Raw genomic sequence first — 20,012 nt, forward strand, 5'->3', positions numbered from 1 at the left:
ACAAAATTACAAGCCCAGATTTCCTTCCAACCAATGGGGGAAGTAATGATGACAACTGGACCAGCAGGAGAGTTTTCTTTAGAAATGCCCCTGAGAGACCATTGGTGCTTGATGATGGTAAAAGAAGAGGAGGGAATCCTCCCTGTTAGCCTGCCTCATGATGTTGACCCTGGACTATGGGCGAAAGATAAAAACCAATACCCCATCCCACGACAGGCAGCTGAAGGAGTGTGGGTGCATTTGAAGCGATTGCTTCAACATGGAATCTTGAAACAATGCCAATCACAGTGAAACACCCCACTGTTGCCAGTGAAGAAGGAAGATGGTGGGTACCGCATATAGGCCCCAAAGTTCTGGAAAAGAGGAAAGGATGAACAGGACTTTGAAAAAAAAACCATTGACCCAAGAAACAGGGTCTAATTGGGTGTCCATGTTGCCCTTGGCTTTGCTTAGAGTCTGTAGCCTCCCATTGAAACGTATTCACTTGTCACCCTTTTGAAGTGATGTTTGGGAGACCGGTTCCTTATGTGTGCATGCTTTCACCTATCCCTGCTCAAGATGTGGAATTGAACAATTATGTACAGTCTCTCTCTCGAGATTTTCTCTCTCAACCCAGGCCCGAACTTCTTGCATGACCAGTTTGAGCCAGGTGACGAGGTGTGGATGAGACTGGTCCCAGGCACCACTGCCGCCGTGCTGGAAGGGCCCATCTGCTCTCCACACCCACAGCTGTGAAGGTCGCTGGCACCACCCCTTGGGTCCACCACATAAGAAAGCTGCTTCAGATTGGACTGTGTCTCAGCATCCTGAAGATCCCCTCCAGTGACGACCGCCTTGCTGATATCTCTACGCACGGTGAAGAATTGGATGGGAGGGGCGCCCGCAGGCAGCGCCCCCAACGTAGACATTTGTTCTCCAGCCAATTTAGAGGCACCACCGGGACTTTTGATATTGGTACCAGAACTCACTCCAGACGATGTGGAACCACGTTACACCCTTGATGAACAGCAGTGGACCAGCCAAGAAGGAGCAACGCTCCAGGAAGGACCGGACAGCCGTGTTTTTGTGCCCCAACATCTGGCCAGCACAATTGTAAAGAATTACCACGAGTCCACCCATTTGGGAGGCCCAGCTGCTAAGGCGCACCTTGGGAGAATATTCTACCTCAACTAACTGCTGCTATAACTAACTGCTGCTATATCCCAAAATGTGCCCTGTGCGCCAACCAAGAGACTGAGAACTATCACCCTTTGAACTTCTATATGGCAGGCCAACCCCTTTCGTCCGAGGCATCCCCGCCGGTTTGGGCAGATGGGAGATCACATCACCCAAGAACAAGTGCAATCCCTGTGTTTGTTGTGTGTGTTTGCTTTCTTTCCAGGTATTCCCTCAAGCGTACACCTGCAGTCCCGTGGCAGTCTCGCTGAGCCGGTTCACCAGTCCCTCTGAGTGACAGCGTCTGGCGACCCCCTCATCCCTAACTGCAGTGAAAGTAGTCGAGGTGATCCCCTGGGTACATCACACGCATCTGAAGAAGGGTGTCTGGACTTGCAAAAGAAATCCCGCTGACCCTCTGAAGTTGATCATCACCTTGTGTCTGACGCTACCAGGAAAAAGCGTTAGGCCACGGGCAACGAGATCCTGCGACTAATCATCACAAGGACAGTTACAAAGACTTTCTCTTTTCTCTCTTATTTTCTTTATTGACTTGCTCTATGTCTTATTGCCCTGACCCTACCGAACCATACCAACCCTATTGGCCTGCTGGCCTCTGCTACGACTGGTTCGTCTTACCGGTGGTAAGAGATGGTGTGCTCTATGGCTATTGGAAACTGGGATTTGATGAGATTACCGTGTTGAGACACCCCACTGCCCCGTTGTGGCTCCTCTCCCACACCACTGACCAGCATGCGTGGACAGTGCTCTTACGGGAAGCTGTAGAGACGATCGAAATCTATCTAGTTCTGTACCGCTCTTGCTGTTGTGGGAGGGTAGTCAACTGTTATCTGGAAGGTAGAGCACTGTACCAACCTCATTTGATAGACCAGGTCCTACTCTTAACCCAGGTGATAGATGGGAGCCTGAGCCAGGTGTGCATTGAAATTACTAAACAAGTGCCAGTAAGAATTGCCACCCCAGGATTTCAGCTTCCATATGCTCTGGTCACTAGGGAGGCAGCACGAGAGTTCAATCCACCCAACAGGGCTAATAGAAAAATTGACCCACATAGTGGGAGCATCAGCTCACCGGTGGGCTCTCATCCTTGAGGCTCAACAGGTAGTCGGGCACAAATATCAGTGGGCTCTTCAACAATGAGCACACCCCCTGAATATTGGTGGGAGGAACCATGGAGATATTGGGTTTGGTGGGTAGGAGTGATATGTACCGCCCTTGTCATATGGATGCTCTCGTATTTCTGTTGGCATGAACGGTATCGTATTTGTGGGGAGAATAGGCCCAATAATGCTTCTATTGCTTTTCTGCTTCTGTATACCCTGCTTAATGCAATGCCTGCAACATATGATGAAAAAGATGATGTCTCGCATGATGGGACCTCGCGTGATTGCTGTAATGAGAGAATATAGACCCCTACCCCAGAACGAATCTAAGTAATAGATTGTTCAAAAGAAGAGGACGGAGTAAAGGGAGATGGGAAAGGTTTCTTCTCAATATTTTATTCTGTTGCTCTCAAATATTATCTACACATAGTAAATTCCTGCACTCTGCTAGGATGGTCAAAACAGCCCAAAAATGCAGTTATTTGCAAAGTCTAAATCAGACAGGTCAGGAGGTCGTTTTCTGCCTAACCAGCTACTTGAAACTGCTGATGCTAGCTACAGGTCAGAAGGTCGCTTCCTGCCTAGCCAAAAACTGCTGTCAACTAAAAACCACTAGCAAGATGTTTCCTGCTTTACTTCTGCTTTAGATAAGAAGAGGTACGAAGGGAATGCTTAGCTAGCGAACACGTGTACAAGGAGGTGGGAGGGAGTGCTTGGCTTAGCAGAAAGACAGGAATATCTAGCAAGCAATAAAATGTGTTAAGCAAGCAATATTTGCTAGCCGATTGGGGAAGTCTGGGGGTATAAGAAAGTCTGCTGAAGTGTCTTGCTTTACAGCCAGTGTATTTCTAGGAACTAACCAGCAGGCTGTCTCTGAGTACAGACCTTGACTCTGTGCTCAGATCTCAATAAACTCTTTTTCTCCAAAGAAGATTTTGCTTTCCTGGTACTTTTGTTCCCTCCGAGGTCCAGGGGATGGCGTGGCTAATGGATCCCTAGGTAAATAAGGCTTCAGTTACTCGCTGTATATGTCCTCATCAACAACAACATTTCTTCTGCAGAAAGGAAACATGCCTTTTGGGACTAGGAAGCAAGGCCCAATTGCAAAAGCCCCGGATATCCTGAGGGAGGCTTAGAATAGATTGGGGCAGCCTGTATAAGGTGAAACAAATCCAGTTGACACAGCAACTGGAATCCTCTGTCTTTCTCCATTCGTTTAAGCAGCAAGTAGATTTATAAGCAAATAATAATGCCACGACTGCAATCGCAAACTTATTAAAGCCCCTTGAATTCAGAAAGATTTACTTCTTAGTAAGCGTACAGAGGGTTGTGCCGCACATCACACAGAGTGCACTGAGAGCTGGCAAAATAATTCAAAGGAGATGGAAAGGATTTTGTCAATGGTAATTTTTAAAAAGATCTCTGAGCAATCAGTTCATTTGTGCCACGATCCTAAACACAATTGCATGGGAGGAAGTCCTGTTGATCTCACTGGAGCTTACCTCTGAGTAAACATATTTAGGAACTGAACTGTGTATTATTAGGCAACATTGCGTACAAAAATGTTTTTATACAAAAAATAGTCATACTGAAATGCTGATGAATTTTTGAAACCCCACCCCCATTGCAAAATGCTTCAGAAATGTGGAGAAATGGATTTAAGAATGGGAAAGCGAGGAACTGAGAGAAATGGGCAGGTTCATCCATCCCAAGGAAGGGGAGGAAGCCAACGGTTTGAAGGATTCCAGCAACCTTTGCAGTATTTTACTAACCACCTGGCTGAAAATGACTACCTTATGCTGAGCAATCGCCATTCCTCTGCTTTCTGAAGCCTTTATTGGTGTTTCCTGTCGCTGGCTTTTTTTGGCTCCAGCTTTGGAATTCCCACTAAATAAAGATGGCTATAGCCCATAATAGGCTTAGCCAGTCTGGCTTTTTATTTCCTCCTTCGCCAATTCCCATTCACAATACTTCTAAGATTAACGTCTCCTGCCCCACACAAATGATACCACTTAAGCACATAAATAGTTCACAAACAAGGGTGGAAGGATGAACGGAAGAGGAGGGGGAGGGTGGGAAAGGGGAGCCCTGAGAGGGGGAAGCACAGAACACTGTCCTACATGACTGAAAACAGACTCCCCGTATTAATGCGAAATCAGCATATGGTTCTAATAGGCTTTCCAGGATGATTTATCAGGTATGATTAAGTCCTCAACCTGCATGTCTGTCTCCATAAATAAGGCAGAAGTGCACCTTGCGCTAAAATGTATCAGCAGTGTCCTATTACCCACCCAGGTTACAGCTCGGCTTGGGAGAGAGAAGAGTTTGCGTTTAATAGACAAAAGAGGGCATTGAAAGAAGGCTGTCAAGATTTAGGAGCCTTATCTTAGCAGTATCTTAGTAAAATGCTATTGCAATAAAGGCTGCTCCCTAGGCCTGTGCCAACCATAAAGCACCAGCATGTCAATATGCTTTAAAAAAACCACAATCAAAATTCCCTAATCTAGAAATTAGCTGCAGGTGCTGGGGCTCTGCCTGAAATCTCCCTCAATCACACTGTTGCAGGGAGCGCACAAATATGCGTTCCACTGATACATGCCTCCTTCCACTTCCATAGTTATTTGGCTAACAAAGCAAAGCTGCTATGAAACATGGCTTTTGGAAGGGCAAAGTTATGATGGTATAATTATATAACTTAGTCACCTGGTGACACTGGATTTATAAACCTAGACAGCATCTTAAAAAGCAGAGATATCACCTTGCCAACAAAGGTCTGTATAGTTAAAGCTATGGTTTTTCCAGTAGTGATGTATGGAAGTGAGAGCTGGACCATAAAGAAGGCTGATCGCCAAAGAATTGACGCTTTTGAATTATGGTGCTGGAGGAGACTCTTGAGAGTCCCATGGACTGCAAGAAGATCAAATCTATCCATTCTGAAGGAAATCAGCCCTGAGTGCTCACTGGAAGGACAGATCGTGAAGCTGAGGCTCCAATACTTTGGCCACCTCATGAGAAGAGAAGACTCCCTGGAAAAGACCCTGATGTTGGGAAAGATGGAGGGCACAAGGAGAAGGGGACGACAGAGGACGAGATGGTTGGACAGTGTTCTGGAAGCTACCAGCATGAGTCTGACCAAACTGCGGGAGGCAGGGGAAGACAGGAGTGCCTGGTGTGCTCTGGTCCATGGGGTCACAAAGAGTCGGACATGACTAAATGACTAAACAACAACAAGGAATCAGGAGTTTCCTGTGTCTTCTCTGCTTTTCTCAGAGAAAGTAATTGTCTAGCCAGAGGCGGAGGAAACTGCTCGGACGCCTGAGGCAGTGTGCCCAGGGGCAGTGTGAGCCCCCATAGGAGTGGGGCGCACCACAGGGCCTCTTCCCACTCAGCCACCCTCAGCTGGGGGGGGGGGAGGCAACTGGCAGACCATTTGGGCAGTGGGGAGCCTGTGCATGCCCAAGCCACTGTGTCTCTCCCAGGAGAGATGCGTGGATTGGGCGCGCTGCAGGCCCCACGGTGAGTGCCGCCTGGCATTTTGTCACCCTCAGTGGTGACACCCGGGGCAGCCCGCACCCACCACACTCCCCTTCCTCCGCCCCTGTGTCTAGCTTACTCTAAGTGCCCCATGATAGTAAGCACACAACTCTGTTCTGTTTCAGCCTCCTTACAGACATCCATAGCTGTATTGATGAGAAATGTTCTCCAAATGCTCCTCATCGACCACCTCCGTAATAGGCAGGTTCTAGGCAGCTGCACTGGAATTACTGCAGATTCCTTGATGACCAGCATTGCAGGGAGAGTGAATCCTAAACGGTTTGCCTAAGTGTCTGAAATCTTAAAAACGACCTTCTATTGATGTATTTTGAGAGGTTCCAAATTACAGTGCATAACAAATCATACAGCAAAATGCCACCACAGCACAGTTTTTGAAAGATGGCTATTAACTCCTAATGCCTCGTGCTAAATCAATAGTCAATAACGCCAATGACCCTAACATATACAGCCGGAGCATTTTTTTCTCTTTAAGGCAGCTTCAGCTTAGAAGCTCTATGAACGTAATACATTCATCATCCCCCTTCTTCATTTTTATCACAACAGTCCATTTTTCTAATCACTTATTAATGGTTTGTCAGTCTCCAGAATCTCTCAGGAAACAGTGGCACCATGTCTGCTCTCTCCAAAAGATATTTCAAATTACTGTTTGTTCCTCCCTTATAAGAATTTGAAATTTTCTATCTGGCTCATAAATGTGATGACCAGCATTTTAAAATCATCCAGACAGAACTAGCAACTAATGGGCAACTGTTAGCACCACAGCCTTATAAGGAGATATTAGAGTATTTCTGGTTCCGGAATTCTTAACAGTGAATCATTATCTAACAAAAACCACAAGTTAGAAGTGAAATCTACCCCCCCCCCTCTCCACACACACTCCTATCACTTTCACTGGCATGACTCACAGTCTTCTGGAACAAGCGTGTATGTACTAGTTGGCAAAGCAGAATGGAATTGTACGTTCATACAAAGTCTGACAACATTCGACAAGGGTGCTTCCAGAATGAGGTTTCCTAAAGCTCAGCGACAGCCACAAGCGTTACAGAATATCTCGCAATCCAGATGGCACACTGGGAAGAGCCACCAAAATCTCAGTGGGTGGCAATGCTTGAATATAACAAGATATCTTCTCCTGCATTTCCTGATTAATTCAAATGCACTGACTAAGCCATTTGGGGGGACAGGGCAAAACTGCTGTTGGGAAACATAAACCCCTGAAACTTGTTAGCATAGAATCAGACTGGAGTGGAGAGGACTGCTACTAGTGTTGCGCCGAGGCAGAAATGAGATGTGATACTATTCAAGCAAACAGCTATCGCATGGAGTTTCTTATAGTAAATAGCAGTTGCAGGCTCCCACCCGGTCCTGAATGCGACCATGGTGGACGTAAAGTTTAAAGCCCTCCCCTGCCCATATCATAGTCTCCTGAGTACAATAGTCACAATAATTCCCAGATCAGTGTGCAAAATCTCCAAGGGAGTCTAGCAATAGGAAGCAGTGGCAATAAGGTTCCTTGCCATGGTGTGGAGGAATGAACAGATGCTATTTCATTCTCAATCCTTGCTATTTATTATTTACTGCTGCTGCTGCTGTCACCATCACCATCTGACACATCTAACAACTTGTAAATTACTGTGCGATATATTTCAAAGACACACCTAGCTCTCATTGTATGTGCACACACAAACACACACACACACACACACCCCTACATCAAACAGAGTACCTTGTACAGTTCCTGGTTGGACGCCACTCGCACTTTCTTTCTGTCACATATAGATGCAGGTGAGGTTTAATACCCCGATGTTTCAACAGAGCCAGTCCAGTTGTTTTGTAGCAAAGGGAGTACTGCTCGCCCCAGCCTTGACTTTATTCTCTTAGACCTCCATTCATTGCCCTGGAGTCAATTTGCCAGCAGTTCTTCTCCAGCAGCAGGAAAGGTCATGTGCTTGCAAATATAACCTATGACAAATGCTTGGGATACTTTATGCTCAGACCAGTGTAAACCTAAAACCTGTTGCTTGAGGCTTAGATGATAACCTGATCTGCCGTCACTGTCTACCTTGCTGCGAGGGACAGCCCAGTCTGAGTGACACATTCTGTTCAAAGTGCAGCCATCAGTTACAGGCTGTGGTCACAAAGGGATGCCAGGCGGCCTTCGCTTTATATGATCAAACACAGTTTGCTATAGTTTTAATTTTCTTGATAGTCAGTAAACTAGAATCTGGGGCAAGGAACTAGGAACTATGCGCCCCAAATGCAACTATTTTTCATCTATGAGTATGAGCTCCCCATCTGTGAGGGGAGTATTCTCCCAACTGGTGCTGTCCAAAGTCCCATCAGTCAAAGCTAGAAAAGCCACACTAGCAGAGGATGATGGGAGTTGTAGTAAAAAAACAGCTGGATGGCACCAGGCTGGGGAAGGCAGTTGCAGCATGCGCTTGTTTGTCCCATTTCTCCCCTTATCAATGCCTCCACCTTTCCTCCCCTCCTTTGTGATCCCTCTGCTGAACATTTCTACTGTAAGCTCCTGGAGGAAAGTAGCTGTATTCACTGTGTAAAGCAGCCTTTCTCAACCTGTGGGTCCCCAGATGTTGTTGGACTACAACTCCCATCACGCCTAGCTAGCAAGGCCAGAGCTCAGGGATGATGGTAGTTGTAGTCCAACAACATCTGCGGACCCACAGGTTGAGAACCGCCAGTGCAAAGTGTTGTGTACAACGCCCAACATTCCTATGAGTACAGTGGTACCTCAAGTTACATACGCTTCAGGTTACAGACTCCGCAAACCCAGAAACAGTGCTTCAGGTTAAGATCTTTGCTTCAAGATGAGAACAGAAATCGTGCTCCATCGGCGCGGTGGCAGCAGGAGGCCCCATAAAGTGGTGCTTCAGGTTAAGAACAGTTTCAGGTTATGAATGGACCTCCGGAACGAATTAAGTACTTAACCCAAGGTACCACTGTATTGACTATTATGGCTGATGGGAACTGGAGTCCAACCACATCTGGAGGAGCATTGGTGCCCCATCCCTTCTATAAATGGTGAATGATCAAAATAAACACTGAAATTGAACTGGTTCATTCATGTGCATACAATTCTTGATTTGACTTGTTGCTCGCAAGTATTTACCTGGCAAAATAGGTTCACATCATAATTGGAAGCCAGGGGCCACAATCAAATAAAATACTTGCATTCTACACAAACTGCTACATGCAATTTGGCACATGTAGTAGAATGGTCCAGCAGGATACCATAGTCGATGGTATCCTTTCCCACCAGATCAGTTCCTTCATCCAATCTAAAACCTTGGATGAGTGAAATTTCATGAGCATATGTAGCATTGAATAACAGAGCAATCAGAGTGGAGGGTGCTAGCAGTGGCAGAACTGGGTAATACGGTGCCCTGTGCAAAGGCCAAAATTTGGTGCCCAGCGCCTTCGTGCTGCCTTCCCAAAGCAGGGTAAGCAGGTGCTGGGGTTTGGGAAAGTGGTTCAAGGGCTTTGGCAGGATCCTAGAGCCCTCCCACCTCCTTCCCAATGCTGGGAAAGTGTTAACTAGGCTTTGGGAAGGAGGAAGGAGGACTCAAGACCCTGTCAGAGCCTCGAACCTTCTTCTGAAAGCCTAGCACACTGGCTCACACAGCCCAAATCTGCCAAGGGACATGAGACTTTGGGGTAAAGCAGAAAGTAGAACCATATGAAAGCACATGGCATCTTATGATGAAATCCTACGCCCCTGGGCTGTACCGTCACTGAGGTTTTTAAAAAGCCACTTCTCTTCCCTTCAACACTTCTCAGGCACATATGAAAAAATCTGAATCACTCTAGGCATAACCCAACATAAACTGTAAAGCAATATCAGAAGGTCTTCTGCAATCCATGCCAAGGGACATTGAACTAGGAAACATCTACAGCATAACAATATCAGGCATGACCCACACCCCAGCTGTCACCTGGGACAAAACTTGTCATTCCTCCCCATCGCCAACCCAGGAAATGATTTGGATGATAATGTGGCAAAGGATCTCTGCGTCCTTAAAGAAGGTGGACAATTACCCCAAAGGAAGTGCTCACATTTTGTGGCTGGAAGGGGCAGGCTGCAGGCAGCTGCTGCAAAAATCACCAGCCAATTCCCTGCTGCTCTCCTCCTCTTCCATTTCTCCACTTTCTGTGCCCAGCAGAATGCCTGTTGCATTTCTTCCGCAGGCACGAAGAGCAGAAGCAAATCCTACTCTACCCCAAAAGGCTCACTTACCTGGAAGGAGAGATGCAGGCAGGTGCAATCCAACTCACAGGCAAACCCTTTCCCAACACTGGCAGCTTCCTTCCAATCCAGATGTTTAGAAAGCTTGTATGAATTTAACATCGTTTTAACTTTCTGTATGTTTTAAATGGCGGTTGTCATTTTGTTAGTGACAACTTTATTGTTTTATCTTTCTTGCAAACCATGTTGAGGGTTTTGCTACAATCAAGTGGTATATAAATTTTATGAAAGAAATAAACAATCCCATTACAGACTAACAAAGCACTGGCATAGTGTCCAATGGATGAATACTATAGATTGTAGTAAAAATTAAAACAATAAAAGATGCTAATAGACACAATCCTTTTCAAACAATACGGGCAATTTTACCGTGCTTATAAATTAGAATTCTCTCTCCTTGATGTAAATTTGATTTAGAATTAATTTGAATACATCAGCGGCATCTACAACCTATTTTTGACTGCAAATTGGCAAAGATAGAAACAAAACCACAGGATATAACACAAGGTGGAACGGTCTCCCTTGGGAGGTTGTGGACTCTCTGTTGGAGGTTTTTAAGCAGAGGTTGGATGGTCCTCTGCCATGGATGCTTTAGCTGAGATTCCTGCATTGCAGGGGTTTGGACCAAATGACCCTTAGGATGTCTTCTAACTCTACAATTCTATGATTCTAAGGTATATTAAAAGGGCAAAAATCATGAACTTTCCTTATCTGTAAGCCCACCACAGAAGATACGTTTTAGAAAGTTCAGAGATTTAGGTTACAGTCCCACATACTGCAAATGTGTGTGTGTGTATTCTGGATTCTCCCCATCACTGTAAACTTAGTTCAATTTGCACAGCACTTCCCCTTCATCTCATCTTCCTGTGCACCCCAAAAAACTGTTCTGGAGGGCCCTATGGAGCATATTTTGAGGGTGCCCAGGGGGCAGCAGGGGAGAGGAGAGGTGAATGAAGCTCCATTGCTGAGCTGAACCACAGCACTTGATATGACCCCTCTGTCCTTTTGTGAAATGCCCTTGTTTTAAGTGTGGCCCTCCTCTTCAAATCACCTTTGTAAATGTCTGCTCCTTCAGTAGCTTCATCACAGGTTGTCTCCTCAGTTTTAGCAGTTAATGCAAGCTAGAAAAACATGTCACAATCTATAGTGCCACCTAGTTTCCAGTCTAAAAGGTTGTGTGTGTGTCCTTCCCCCTCAGTCATGTAATAGTGTTCTCTCTGCTTTCACACAGCATGTCGGAAGGGGCGCGGGGGGGGGCATGTTTCCATACTACAAAGTCATACCCTTTTATTGTTCTCTTCTTCTTGTGCCTTTCTAAACTCATGCTCTAAGGAACAGTCTATATCATTGAAGAGTCCCACGTCATCACAGTTCTTTAGGAACCGGGTTGGTGTCGGAGTTTGGTCTGAGGAGAAATATCAAAAGGAACTGCAGTGGGTATTTTTTGCAGTTAAGAACAAGGTATTGTAACATAATATATTTCAGCATATTAATATAACAAGATGCAAAACCAACGTAGAGAAGCCATCATTATTTTGTGTACATTATACCAGAGGCTACCAGAGGCAACTCCCATAAAGTGTTTGTTTTTTTTAAAAAAAGGTTTTTAAAAGTATAAGACGAACAGATCTATTTGCATATATATATATATATATATATATATATATATATATATATATGGTGCTTTCCAAATCCCTAAACTAAAATAAGCAAGGAGGCTATCCTTAAAAGATGGCGAAGAAAGCTGTATCCTTTATTTTTGTTTCTATTTCTTAATGTTTGTTCAGGTGTTACAAAGATGGAAACAAACACATGAGCACTGTTTATGAGCATGTTAAACCTACCCTTCTCCACCCGTTTCTACTGTCTCCTTCTCATGGAAGACAACTGTCTGAAATGCAGAAACTTCTGCACTCATGGAAAATCAGGAAGTGTCCACAAGTTTAGGAGGCTTCCGCCTTCAGGCAGGCAGAAGCTGGAAGCAGTGGTGGTTGGTGACCCCATTGGGACTGGCAGGGAAGCCAAGAGCAGTCATGACCTATGACAGGCAGAGCCAACTAATTCACCATCCTCTTCTCTGCTCATTTCTACAAGATAAAACTGAGACTAAGGAGGAAGAAGCAGACAAGGCAGGTCCACCCACTGGTCTTGTAAGTACGTACGAAGGCCGGGGGTGGGGGGCTTGGAAGAATCAATGCTAAGGCTGGTGAGGCAGTGTCCTATTTGTCCTAATGAACCGGCCTCCATAAGTTGGAAGGCAACCTAAGTGGCAGGGAAGGATGAGGTGGAGCTAGCACACTCCACAGCAGCCTTTCTCAACTTTGGGTCCCCATATGTTGGGGACCCAAACTCCCATCATCCCTAGCTAGCAGGATCAACGGTCAGGGATGATGGGAGTTGTAGTCTAACAACATCTGGGGATCCAAGGTTGAGAAAGGCTGTTCTACATACTTTCTGTACACACACACTTATATGTTTACTCATCTCTCTCTCTCTCACACACACACACACAATAGCACATAGGGTGTTTTACACCGGAGAAAGGAGCATTAGAAGAAAGGATTCGACATTCTCTCAAACGACCGCATCCTGGCTCTCCAAAGCAGTGCTGTGGGGCTGTACTTAGCAAATATAGCATGGGGAATAAGAGCAGGAGCAGCTAGGTTAGGTTTATGTCACATGGGTGACTTTTTGTTCTGTGTGTGCATAGCATTATGGAGAAGTGTTTGCATCTTTCCTACCATAACTACCGTATTTTCCTGTGTATAAGGCTAGGTTTCCCCCCTTAAAAATAATGCCCAAAATTAGGGGGTGTCTTATACATAGATAGTGCTGAGGGTGGATTTTCTTAAATCTGAGTCCCCCAAAATAGGGGGCGTCTTATACATGGCCATCCATCAGCATAAAGAGCTGAGTGTCATCAGCATATTGGTGACAGCCCAGCCCAAAGCTCCGGACAATCTGGGCAACGGGGCGCAGAAAGATGTTAAAAAGTGTCGGGGAGAGGATTGCGCCCTGCGGCACTCCATACACCAAGGAGTGGCGCGACGACATCTCCCTCCCTAGCGCCACCCTCTGTCCCTGACCAGAGATAAAAGAGCACAGCCAGTTACGGGCTATGCCCTGTATCCCCACGTTGGTGTGTTAGTCTATTAAACTAAGGAACTGGTGAAATAGAGGAGGATGAACAAATGTTAAAACCACAATTTTTTTAAAAAAAATAATAATAAAATTTATATAGAGAATGACAGCTTGCCAGTGAGAGTCCATAAGTGTCAATGAACCTCCTGCAATACCTACATATCTCCTTTTCTTATGCCCAGTTTGCTCTTAATGTATGTGAAGCCAATGCAACTTGATCAGTTAGGCTAATTTATCTGGGACCACTGCAACCAATAAAATATCACACCCTCTGCCTGCTATTCATTCAGCTGCTCTAGTATTTTTGACGAACATTAAAGAACAAAAGGAGCTGATTGCAACAATAGTGTGTGTGTGTGGGGGGGGGTTCTGAGTTATATGAGCAATTTTGTCCTGAACGAAAGAGTGCTGTACAATGTTTAACACCACCAAAGGCTTTCAGGAAATACCTACGGCTGTAGATTGTTTGAGTGGTCCCAGAGCCTTTTATAGAAAACAAGAGATTTTCCTAACTGTTTGTAAAGAATAGCACAATATTATATGCATATATTAAAAAGTGAACCACAGCATGCAACATTTTTCAAGACGGACTCTAACTTAAAGATGTTTGCTTCTATGAAGGAACTCTAAGCTTAACGGATCCTTAGAAAGCGGAAAGAAACTGTATTATTTCAATCATACATCAGACTTGTTAAACAAAATGTGGGTTTTTAAATATTATTTGTCAGACCATTTTTAAAAAATGGTATTGCTTAGCAATAACAAACAGCTTCAGAGAATAGCTATAGATTTTCTTCTTCTTCTTCTTTTTAAAAAAATCAAAGTCTTTCAAACTAAACCATAACAAATGTGATTAATCTACAGTGTGGATATGTGACAAGCAGAGATCCAAAGGGTGTAATTTGATGCCTGATATTTAACAAAACTGTTTAGTCTGCTGTACATTTAATAACAGGAATTTGGCTTGTTCAGCTGGAGCGCTTCAGTGAAGTTATATATTAGCCATGTTTTACTTCCATGCAATGATAACAAAATCAGAGAACTAGGAGCAATACGAGTGCTGAAACAAAGGCTGCCTATCACACCACAGAGGGGTTCAGATCTCTCTCACTTTCTTTTCCTTTTTTATTTTGACAAAGTTTTTATTTCCACCGACTTGTCACATCATTACTCAAGTGTATTAGACAATCTGTGTCCCGGGCAGCTGGTGGGTTGTGGGGGGTTGCCTTAATACCCCAGAAAACATGAGCATAGAAGGATTAGATTGCATGTAGCAGAATTGCCTTACTGCACAGTTAACCAAAAACACACTAAAACCCATAGCCAACTTGAATGAACTTTATTTTTACCTGTTGTTTACAATCATGATCTTAAGGGATTAAGGCCCTGACAGTGCCAGTTGAAGGGGTGCGTAATATGTATTTGCATTTAACATTTCTGGAATGTTTTATACTGCTGTGGGTGGATAACACGGTCCCAGCTGAAAGAGAAAGTTTCTACTCATCAAGCTAAGCATCTGAAGACTCCTCAACTGTGCACCAGATTGATCACTGAGCATGAAGGCTGACATTGTCTTGTCATCTTGTTTCCTAGCAGGGTAACCTTGTTCAGAGATAGGGAACCTTTTGCCCTCCATATGCTGATGGACTACAACTCCCATTATCCGTGACCACTGGTCATGTTGGTGCTCACCAGGTTTCCTATTCCTAAGCTAAATAGTCCCAGGAACCCAAAGTAAAGGTAAAGGGACCCCTGACCATTAGGTCCAGTCGTGACCGACTCTGGGGTTGCGGCGCTTATCTCGCTTTATTGGCCAAGGGAGCCGGCGTACAGCTTCCAAGTCATGTGGCCAGCATGACTAAGCCGCTTCTGGCGAACCAGAGCAGTGCATGGAAACGCCGTTTACCTTCCCGCCAGAGCGCTACCTATTTATCTGCTTGCACTTTGACGTGCTTTTGAGCTGCTAGGTTGGCAGGAGCAGGGACCGAGCAACGGGACCTCAGCCCGTCATTGCGGGGATTCAAACTGCCGACCTTCTGATCGGGAAGTCCTAGGCTCTGTGGTTTAACCCACAGCACCACCCGCGTCCCAGGAACCCAAAGTACTAAGGATATAATTGTCATGGTGATGCTACCAAAACAAGAACAAAACCACCAGCCTGTTAGTAGAAGGCATTCTATGAGCCATCATCACATGGAATTTGGGTAACCGGTGATGAGTTTTCATGTCACTGGTTACAACTGGTAGTGCCAAGGCCATTTACAATTTGATAGCCCCAATCCTTGTGGTTAATGCTTCCAGGCTAGACAGACGATGGGAGGCCCTGACTTAATCAATGTTTTTTACCTTCTGGTCCCTAGCACAACTTCTGATCTACAGCCCACCTATGCTCGGAGTCTATTAGGCACTCACTCTTCCAAGCTGAAACAAAGGCAAAGGACTCTGGGACAATCTCCCCTGCAGAGTCAACAGTAGGAGTAGGTTTGGCATGGCACTTCCCTTTATAATGCAGTTCTGCTGCAGAAGCCAAGACCCAGGGAAATGGTTATGAACCATTGAAGTGCCTAAAGGAAAGCTTCTGTCAGAGCTATTATTCACACGGAGTGGAAGAGCCCTTAAGCCCTTTTTGAGGGGCTTGGCTCATGTGGGAGTTCCAGGCTATGGCAAAGGCATGGCCGTAGGAAGCAGGATTCTGGCACTGGGGGCACCCATATGTTTTGGACTACAACTCCCATCAACTTCACTCAAGTCCAATGGTCAAGGTTAATGTGAATTGTAGCTTGAATCTTCTAGAAGTCTGAGGGAATGCTGCTCTATCCCAGCCAGATGAGCGGAGCATTATTATTATTATTATTATTATTATTATTATTATTATTATTATTATATTATAACTATTATTATTATTATTATTATTATTATTAGGGTTGTTGTATTTTCATAGAAGAGTACATACCTGTTTGCCATGATTTTGTAAAGAAAAATCCCCCTTTTTTGTTTGAAACTGCTTTTCACTGGTTTCTTGCTGTTCACTTCTCCCAGTATCTGATCTTAATGCATATTACTGGGAGCAGGGTGTGTGTGGAATAAACTGCTCCCTGTTAAGAACATGGCTAATGTATGAAAAAAGTAAGGGGTGGGTGGGGGAATTTAATGAAGTTTAAGCATACTGCACCTGGGTTTGCTATGGGGCAACTATGGCTACGATTCTTTTCAAATGCAGATGACATGAAATAACTTTGCCAAAAAAACAAGGAAGGTAAGGGGGTGGAAAAGATGAATGCCTGATGGGAAAGCATGTCTAAAGGGGAAAGTCTCTCCCACTCATATATCATTTCTCTTTTTCATTAGAAAATCTTAGAATAAACCATCTAACTTTAAGGAATTTAGATTTCCTGAGGGGCTAGGTGGGTGATGAAACAGGTTTTTTTCCCCCCTGACAGCATCTCTGTCAGAGCAAAAACTAATGAGATGAGTGTAGAAAAAAAAAATAGATGCATCCTAAATTGCAGGCTGACTAACCTGATGTTAAACTAGATCAAGCAAATGTATATTTGTTTCCTAAATACTGTACTGTACAATCCCACAGGGATGATCTGGTTCAGTGTAATTGGCTTATTCCTCACTCAGAACACACTTTACACACACACACACACACACACACACACACACACACAGTGGTACCTCGGGTTACATACGCTTCAGGTTACATACGCTTCAGGTTACAGACTCCGCTAACCCAGAAATATTACCTCGGGTTAAGAACTTTGCTTCAGGTTGAGAAAGGAAATCGTGCTCCGGCAGCGGGAGGCCCCATTAGCTAAAGTGGTGCTTCAGGTTAAGAACAGTTTCAGGTTAAGAACGGACCTCCAGAATGAATTAAGTATTTAACCCGAGGTACCACTGTATGTATACACACACACACACACACACACACAGACACACACAGTGTAAAACTAAACATGTTTATTTGGAAGAAAGTTCCAGAGGCCAATGGGATCAGTCCCAGTAGGTGTCTAAGAATACAGCCTAAATTCTAAGCCTATTTAGGTAGTGGGGGTCGGGGACTGGGTAAGTCCTCTGATTGGGGCTGTGACTGCCATCATTTAAAAAGGTTGACCTATAGGAAAAGGCCATGGTGCTGCAAGAAAGGGTGAAGAGATATTGCCACTCTTCCTTTGAGCTGCTCGCACCATTTGTGCCCCAGTCCTGATTTGTGCTAGTTTGGGTCTTATCCAATGCTGTAGGCTAAGCTTACTGATCACTCAGCAATGGCTCGATGCATAACTAACAAACAAGATTAGAGCTGAACTTGGAGGGGAAAAAATATCCTCAAGCAAACTGTCATAGTTCAAATGTGTTTTTGCAAAAATTCTCCTAGTTTGACTTTTGTCCAACAATTCCAATTATATTTAATGTGAGGATTTTAGATAAAAACAAAGCATAAAATTTACTGAGTATGGTGCCATTATTGCTTTTTAAAAAAATCATCGAGATGTGTGATTTTTTAATATATATATATATATATATATATATATCGTAAGAACTGTATTGCTGTATTGTTTTTAACACTCGATTGGGAGCCGCCCAGAGTGGCTGGGGAATCTCAGCCAGATGGGCGGGGTATAAATAATAATAATAATAATAATAATAATAATAATAATAATAATTATAGCACATAAGAAGACAGTGGAACGGTCTCCCTTGGGAGGTTGTAGACTCTCCGTCCTGGGAGGTTTTTAAATAGAAGTTGATGGCCATCTGTCATGGATGCTTTAGCTGAGATTCCTGCATTCCAGGGGGTTGGACTAGATGACCCATGGGGTCCTTTCCAACTCTACAATTCTATCATTCTATGACTGCTGGGTCAGACCAAATGTCTGTCTACTCCAGCACCCTGTTCTCACAGTGGCCAACCAGCAGCCCACAAATAGGGCATGAAGGCAACAGCATTATTTCCACTTGCAATTCTCAGTAGCATAGAGTTAAAACATGCCATCATGACTAGCAGCTGTTGATAGCCTTATGCTCTATGGATCTGTCAAATCTCCCTTTAAAGCAGCGGTTCTCAACCTGTGGGTCCCCAGGTGTTGTTGGACTACAACTCCCATCATCCCTGAGCTCTGGCCTTGCTAGCTAGGGATGATGGGAGTTGTAGTCCAACAACATTTGGGGACCCACAGGTTGAGAACCGCTGCTTTAAAGACATCCAAGTTGGTGGCCCTCATCTGGTCACAAAATCCGTAGTTTAGCCATGTGCTTTGCGAAGAAGTGCGCGTCCTTTTGTTTGTCCGAATCTTCCACCGTTCATCTTCAATCAATGGCCTGGGTTCTAGCATCATGAGAGGGAGAAGATATTTTTCTGTCCCTCAGAGTCAAATATCAGAAGCCAAACTTGAAATTATTAAAAAATGTATCCTGGAATTATTGAAATTTTAAATTGCACTCAATTTTGTGAAAGCTTTAAAATTGTGGAGAGAAATGTGACTGGTATGGGGACTGTTGCCATAGTACTACAGTGTGAGAGACACTGTTAGTGGCCAGAATGATCTCCTCCGCAAACACTGATAAAATCCGAAACCAGGGGGAAGAGATGGCGGGGGGAAAGTGGGAATTTTCTAAAACAGCATTTAGTATAAAAGTGCATAATTAAGGAATGTTGGGAGATGGTGGAATGAATTTATTGGACTTTAGTGGAAATATGATAAGGATTTGTGACATTAGGATTTAAGGGTATAAGACTTAAGGGTTTTTTCTTTTCTCTATTAGATTGGAGTATAGATAATTTTTTAGATGGTTGATGGGAGGATAAGGTCTAAAAGGATAAAGATAAATAAGTGAGTAAACAGTGAAAGATGGAAAGAATTTGCTGATCTAATTAATAATTGGAATACAAAAAGGGAGGTGGGAGGAGGTCGAGGAAATAAGTTACAGAAGGATGGAATTTTGAAAAATGGAAGTGTTTTCTTTTTTAAATGTCTTTGTTTTTTGCTTTTTTCTTGTTGGTGGGGTGGCGGGGTTTCTATGTATTTTTTTATTCTTGTCCTTTTTTCCTGCTTTTTATTTTTTTTTCTATTCCATTGTATTGTGTCTTTTTTAATTTTTTGTATTTGTGAAAAATGAAATAAATATTATTTTTTCCAAAAAAACCCAGAATGATTTCCTCTGTATCCAATGGGTGACTCTCTACCAGCTCACACTTACAAACCTAGCCTTTGTGTTGTTTAAATAAATGGAAAGTACCTCATTTAGCATTGCATAAAACAGGTGCCCTATGGGATAAATGCATTAAGACATTATACCTATCGCAATTACATTTCCGTCTTCTGATGTGTATTCACCCGTGGCATTTTGGCAATACACTTGCAGCCTTTATTTTACATTTAGAGGAGGTGATTCCCAAAATGGGATGAGCAATCTGAATCATCTCCCTGAAGCCAATCCTCTAACATGTACTTCACCTCATCCTCCCTTGAATAACTTTGTACAAATGCGGCACCCAGGAAAAAGACAGCCACCAGGGGAAGTGAGAAAACACAGAACCCGCAGAAAGGAAGACAAGAGGGAAAACATACAAAAGATCCCTTTATAATTCAGCAGATGAGCCTCAATCCAACTCAGGAAGGGCAGGGTGAGAGTCTGCGAAAACTGTTATCCCACTGCAGACGTCTTCCAAAACTCTGCTGAATTATTCTGTGAGTGTTAATGATTTTTAAAAGCCACTGACATGGCTCAGAGATTACATACTGTCTGCAGTATAAACAGTTATACAGAGT

The 20,012-nt window shown here is 44.0% G+C and overlaps 1 protein-coding gene across 7 annotated transcripts in view; it reads right to left on the minus strand.

Moving 5' to 3' along the window:
• Positions 1–20,012, minus strand: part of CREB5 (cAMP responsive element binding protein 5) — a 262,459-nt gene that overhangs the window by 173,641 nt on the left and 68,806 nt on the right. For 6 of the 7 annotated variants that reach the window (XM_083405042.1, XM_083405041.1, XM_083405045.1 and 3 more), the window contains exon 5: positions 11,382–11,503. The exons of the other annotated variant lie outside the window; for it this stretch is intronic. In XM_083405042.1, coding sequence (XP_083261168.1) covers positions 11,382–11,503 — 122 coding nt within the window. The remainder of the gene's footprint in view (positions 1–11,381; positions 11,504–20,012) is intronic. 7 annotated transcript variants of the gene reach the window in all.

Source organism: Podarcis tiliguerta (assembly GCF_965153285.1).
Source record: "Podarcis tiliguerta genome assembly, chromosome: 12".
Lineage (NCBI taxonomy): Eukaryota > Metazoa > Chordata > Lepidosauria > Squamata > Lacertidae > Podarcis > Podarcis tiliguerta.